General features: G+C 36.2%; 1 protein-coding gene across 3 annotated transcripts in view; it reads left to right on the top strand.

Annotated features, from left to right (window-relative positions):
- Positions 1 to 7,078, top strand: part of LOC145695218 (alpha-(1,6)-fucosyltransferase-like) — a 250,604-nt gene that overhangs the window by 33,449 nt on the left and 210,077 nt on the right. For all 3 annotated transcript variants that reach the window (XM_081772207.1, XM_081772206.1, XM_081772208.1), the window contains exon 2: positions 5,745 to 5,968. In XM_081772207.1, coding sequence (XP_081628333.1) covers positions 5,745 to 5,968 — 224 coding nt within the window. The remainder of the gene's footprint in view (positions 1 to 5,744; positions 5,969 to 7,078) is intronic.

The raw sequence follows: 7,078 nt of genomic DNA, 5'->3' as shown, positions 1-7,078 counted from the left end.
GTTCAACGCCGCGGAAAATGAAAAGAAAGGAATTCTGTTCCTTCAGGAGAATACACCTGTCCATCAAGCCCCTGCGAACACAACTGGCATTGCATAATCTAGGATTTAAATGTCCAGATCATCATTCTTTTTCCGCAGATTTAGCTCCGTCTAACTATTACGTGTACTTATTTCCCAAAATTAAATAACATTTGAAAGGACGCCATTTTAGATCTATTAGGGGTAGTGCTACGAACAGTGGTGCGAGGAAATCTTCAGATTTTTTTAACTTTTCTGCAAAAACTGGGGGAAGTGTAGAAGAAGTAAAACTTCACCATTCCACATTCATTCCTTCTGGGTTGGGCTACAAATTTTTGAGCAGTTCCTAGTCAATACGGTAGACGTCACGTCAGTACTTTGAAACAAAATAAGTAAGGGAGCACTAGTGTAAACCAATTACTAACTAAAGATCAGCACTCGGACAATACGTTTTATTGGAAATCAAATTTAATTCCATAAATTTATTATTATCATTTGCAGGAAGGGAAAACACAACTCTTTTTATCCCCTTCAAAAAATTAAGCCCTGGTAGTTGCAAAATAAGCTGTTATAAGCACATCCTCTGAATATTGAAAGCCGAGAATGTTTCAGAAAAAAGAAGTATAGAACCTTTAATTAAACCAAAATATGAAAGTGAAAACTTCAAACCTGGATAAATACAAACAAGTTACGTAACTGGTTCTACCTTTCTTTTGTTTCCAATCGAAGTTGATCCAATGAGAAGAAAACAAGTTGACCAAATCTACTATTGTTCGCTAGGCACAATAATTAAAAATCATAGAAAGAAGTATAACTAAAATTTACCTCAAATGCGATAAATTAGAAAACAGAAATATGCGTGCATACCCAGACACTCAAAGAAGAAAGCTTGAGGACTAATCTGCCACATAGTAAATGTATGGAAAGTAGACTACAATTTGACAATGAGATTGGTTATGATACTGATATAAAATACTACATGTAGAAAGTTTAAAGATGGTAGGAGTCTGGGGGGCAGTCTAGGTGGCAGTCAGGGGGGCAGAAGTAGCTACTAGGGGAACGCTCGCCCCTTTGCCCCCCTCTGGCGTCGTCACTGATCTTAAGGGGTAGAGGGGATCCGAATTTTTGAGTATCTCACAAACCGTTAGACTTACGGAGCTGAAATTCAGTATATTAACTCTTTATTGAAAATGAACAGAACGTCATGAACAGAAAAAGCTCTATATTGAATCGCGCCCAAATAAGTAACGCTTTAGGTGAGTGGTTAGCATTGTGGTTTTCTAGACTGGTGATCCGAGTTCGAGTCTCTCCTTAACAACTTTTTAAAATATTTCATTTACAAGGGTGAGCTTCAGTTGGATGCTGCTAAATGAAAGATAATCTCCAGTGGAGAAATTAAGTGATGATGTAATCCTGAAAATAAAGAAAAATGAATGGAAAAAACGAGTTACAGAGTTAATTCTGTTAATGGTTCTATATTTGATATTAACCGATAATTTCGTGCATTTTTAAATTGTTGTTTATTGACACTATATTCTCGTTTTTTCTCTTTGTGTCTCAGTGTCAAAATTTTCACAAATATTATTCAAATCAAGAACTTTCAGTTATATTTACAATCTAAGGGGAAATACGCTTAGTACGAATAGATTTTCCAACTCATTTGTGTGTTATCGAATTTTGCATTTTTAATATTTACAAATAAATTACTGCATACCAAAATTGAACAGTTTCAAAAGTCATTTAACGAATAATGAAATCGAACAAGTTCTTCTTTCCAAATAATATTACATATCAATCAATGGCGCCGGAACCTAAGAACTCAGGCCCTGTTAGACACCCAAAATTTTCATTAGAGGCTGGGTTCTTCCCCTCAATAATCCATTTATACTTTGATTGATTTGCAGGTAGGACTATTGTTAATAGTTTCAAAACTCAGCGCAAGACTTTGTGTTTAGTTAAAAGAATAACCTAATACATATACCGCATAATCTATAAGTATATTATTTGATACGCATATATGTATAGTCATTTAAAATAAGTTGTTTTTATAATCCTCATTTGAGTTAATTGTAAGATTATTTAAGTCCCCTGACTGTTATCTTCTCATCGGCGCCTCTGGTGTCCGTATATTTTTTTCTGGTATTGCGCTGTTTACTATCAGTACAAACATCCAAAGGCTCTTTTTTGTCATTTCGTCAGCCAGCATCTCGCTCCACTCCTGCACAAAAATACTCTTTACGATTTGTGATTTTAACAGTAAAGGCAACTTCACACTACTGTGCTAGCTACTACCAGGCGTAATTAATCTTGGAGCAGACGTTAGTTGGGATGCCTATCTCGCGGATTTTGTACATCAAGATTTTCTGTGGCCTACTGTACACTCTAAGCACTCTGTTTGCAGCAGCTCCGTAACTTAGATTTTTCTGGGGGGGGAGGGAGGGAGGGAGCATTAATACGCGTATTTGGGCCCCTAGAAAAGTTGTTTTTCTAATTCTTGGGCCCCCTCTTTCCACCTTTCTCTTACTCTTTATGGGCCCCCGGAGCCTGTAGGCCCTCCCGCTAGTGATGGGCAGTGGGAATATTCCCGGCGGGAAGGAAAATAAAAAATGGGAATATTCCTGGTTTTTTCCCTAGCATATAAATTCCCGGGAAGGAATTTATTTCCATTTATTTACTTTATCTTCCAAATTATAATAACCATATAATTAATAACTTTATTTTTATTTATTACGATTTACTTCTAGGTTTTAAATAATGTAGAGGTTAAAAAGTTAAACTTCATTGACTGTACTTTATATAACTAATAATATGACTTTTTAAGTTCCATTTCCATTTGCACTAAAAAGTAGCAAACAACTAATTTACAAATGATGAAAAGGAACCCGTTTGTAAAGTAATGTAGAATTTCTATAGAAATAGAGGTGAAGTAGCATCAATATGCCCCCGAACCACCGTTAATAATAGATGCCGGTCTGTCTCCTGTCTCTGATTCGAATTTCTGAAGAGGTACTCGAACTTCTCTTATATGTGAATTAACGCGTGAAATTTCGAGAAATAGATAGGAGGAAAGGTCGTAAGGTCGTGTGGCAACGTTACATGCAAAACTATAAAGATAAGTCAGTACCAAGCAAATATTATGAACATAAATATGTATGAGCAAATGTGGATAAAATGGTGAGACATGTGTCTTCTGGTAGTTATCCAAACTAATTTATTTATAACATTTAAAAATTTAATATGTTTACAATGTCAGTAGTAGAATCAAGTTTAGAAAATCCACTTACATATAAATTTAAACTGTTTAGCGCTGAAAAAGTATGTGGAATTACTATAACATTTTCCCCACATACTTACTTGCATAGAACATATTGTAAGTAAATATACATTTATGAATACTCTCTAAATATAATAAAATATTAAAATAACATAATACCGTTCAGAATATACATTTTAAAGAATCCTCTGGAGACAACAGTTATAATACACTGTGATAAAAAAAAACTAATTTAATTTTGAAATCATAATATAGTAATAGAATGCACTTTTTTGTGATTGCAAATAAATTCCCGGAATATTCCCATTTTGGGGAATTTCCTGGGAATATTCCCGAAAAATATCTTCCCGGGAATTTACCCATCACTACCTCCCGCATGGCAATGTCTGCGGGGCTGTTTGCTACGCCTCTGGACCCGTTCCATACATAACAAATTAATTAAGAGGACAATATTGACAAATTTCAAAGCCATACGAATAAATATTATTTCTAGGGCCCCTAATATTAGATATTTTTTACTGAAATGGCCCACTACGCATTTTTGTTTTATGCACCTTTTGTGTGAAGTTTTGTTTAGGTAGGTCTTATGTAGTGAACCTGTTTGATGCTTCATTTATAATTTCACGTTCGTATCGTATATGAAGTAAGAAAATTTTGTCTTAAAATGGGTCCCCCCTCGAACGGCTATGAGTTTCCCTGGGGGGTAGTTACCCCCTGCCTCCATAAGTTACGGTCCTGGTTGGCAGTAGTTATCCATCTGGCATAGAATAATTTTCTCTAACTTCCTGATACAAAGTTCGGTGAAAACTCACCAATAGAGATTGCTTTGCAAATATCCCACATAGTGCTAAGGTTTCGTCTGTGCTAAGGTTTCTGACGTCTTTTTCCTTCAAGCGTTTGAAAATTAACGATTGGTAAATCCTCACAATCACCGGCACATATCTGTCTTCAACATTGGGAGGGGGTCGAGTAATACCCTTTTTTTTTTTAAATAGCAATTTTCAAAATATTTATGAAGTTGAAAAACGATGCTCTGGAGAATCAGGGGACCAGAATTGCCTTCAACATTGGGAAGCGGGCATATTTGAGGCTTATTCTGGCGGACATCAATTTCGTGTCACTTTCCTTTGTGGCAATCGGACACTAATTATCACATTTCTCCCCCCAAAAATACATCTCAATACATCAAAAATACATAAAAAATACATTATTAGAGGGGACAATCCCCCACAATTGGTTAAACGTTTTTATATAGTTCTCTAGAATTTTTGAGGACCCACTGTTGCGCCATCTAAATGCTCTTGAATATGCCTTAGAATATACCATAAAAATTGCAAAATTTCAGGCCCTTGCGGGTGATGAAGATGCAAATTATTTTAAAAATCATGAATGGTGTAGTCTATCTACTTATAATGCAACTTTTGTCACCTAGTTCGATTTTATTGGGAAGCTTTAAAAGATTTCAGTATTTTCAAGAAAATTCAAATTTTTATCAAAATTTCAAACATTTAAGGCTCTTGCGGGGAATGAAGATGAAGTTAAAAAATTATGAAAAAATTTACGAATGTTATACTAGTCAATACATAACTTTTGGCACCTAGTGCTATTTGATTGCACAACTTTTTTTTCGCTCCACCCTACTGTAGATAGGTAACATTGATTTTTTATATGAACACACACTGAAACTTCAGGCATCCTCAAATGGGATACTTACGGGGGTCTAATGACAATTTTAACCTCGTATTCATGTTCAGGCTGACTGATTCATATGAAATAAACACCAATATCAACAATTTCACTTTGGCTCAAAATGGGGATCGTGAAACCACAGGCCATCAAATGGGGCTTCAGTGAGTTTGGCTTTTTTCAGGTGTGATTTCTCATTCATTCACGTAGCAAATACCTTAAAGCTACATAAATAGCTGTTCATTTTGCAATTGCTCCCTTATAGATGTAGTATGGTTGGTTTTTGCTAATTTTGTCCATGGTGTACCTGTGATAAAATTTTGGATTGTAGGGTTAAAGCGACATTTTATCATAATTGTGCTCGCAGACCATCATAGGTCAAAAGGGTCTCAAAATATTGAATAGAATTGTTTGAGGGGTGTGAAATGGTCAGGGAGCTGTTAATTTTTTTTTTTTTTTAAAAAAAGCCCTTGTATACACCTATACGTACATCTAAGTTTGAACAAAGTCGATCAAGCCGTTCTCGAGAAATACATTAATCCCACTTTTCCGATTTTGCGCTATTTCTCATGAACCAATGAGAGTTGAGGTTTGAAACTTGAGGGATAAACGATTAATGTACCTTGGGAGTACCTACACACCACCCACTTGTCGTCCCAAGATCATCTAGGGTCCTACACTATACTTATTCACCCATGCCCTTCGATCAGTTCTTCTAACGTATTTTTTACCTCATTTTTTTTTTTTTTTTTTTTTTGCATTTCAGAATGTAACCATGTGGCTTTGGAGGCTGGTGAGATGGGGACGAGGACTACCAATACTACTTGGTGTGTGGTTAGTGGTACTGATAATGATGGCAGCGCCATTCTTCCACATATCAAAGACAAATGAAAATTTAATGAAGAAGTTGACAAAAGCTCTCAACGATATTGAGCACTTCAAGAAACGAAATTCTGAGCTAAAGGATCTATTTAAAGATATTAGTCTCAGGTGAGCTTAAGATGTTACATATATATAACATTGTATAGTCAGTAATTTTATTGGATATGGTTGAATAGGAAACTCAAGACGCATCTAACTTTTTACTTTGTTTTTCTTTCTCATTTAAAATAATAATAACATTTACAATATATTTATAACATGCTTAGTGGTACCTATTTTTCCGGGTGTAATTGTTTTCCTGACTATAGGAAAATACCACACAGTTGTTTAAAACTTCTTTAAAATGCGTATAACAATAGGAATGTTATATTTGAAGAACTTATGATAATGTGATTTGAGCACATGGATAACTGGTTTCTGATGATTGTATTTAAATTAAATAAAGATGACATGGCCTTTCTGGAATGTAAAAATCGAGAGGGATGGACGACTAGAATAAAGAATGCTTGTAGACCTAATTAAATTTATGCCAAAGTCATTGGGCAATAGGAAGGTTTTTGAGCTAGAGGGATCGAGTTTGTACCTCTACCAGTACAGTTATCATATAAGGGTAACCAATAAAGTTATGTCGCCTTTTCACCCACCACATTCGAACATCGATATGTCACCTAAGACGTACCTGGAAGATCAAAAATAGTCCCCATCAGCATCGACAACCTTCTGCCAACGTTCTGGAAGGCCATTTATTCCATTGCGGTAGAATTTGGTGGGCCGTGAAGCAAAGAAAATATCAAGTGCATTTTGCACCTCTACTAGGGATTTGAACTGGCGTCCTCTAAGGTGATTGTCCAAGGAAGGGAACAGGTGATAATTGGACGATGCAATGTCCGGGGAATGTGGCAGATGCAATAGTATTCCCCATCTAAGGCGTACAATGGGAAATACTACTGTCTCGGGTCATTCAAGCCAGGTAGAGCTTAGCGTTGTTCTGTAACAGGAGGATCCTTTGCGATTCAGAAGTGCTGGCTCCAGGGTTTTGAGTTTTTCTTGAACACGGCACCTTCTGGCCCGGAGTCAAATCATGTGGGACCCATCGAACCAACTTGTAGTGCTTCCCAAGTTGATGGAGGTGTTGCCGAATGGTTTCTCCACTCACACTTAATTGTAGTCCCAGTTCCTCACATGTCTGGCCACTGTTCTCCTCAATTGTTGCCTGAA

The sequence above is a fragment of the Thermobia domestica genome, chromosome 9 (genome assembly GCF_964235325.1).
Source record: "Thermobia domestica chromosome 9, izTheDome1.hap1.1, whole genome shotgun sequence".
Lineage (NCBI taxonomy): Eukaryota > Metazoa > Arthropoda > Insecta > Zygentoma > Lepismatidae > Thermobia > Thermobia domestica.
Note: the sequence above shows the minus strand (reverse complement) of the source record. Positions and strands in the feature narration are given on the sequence as shown.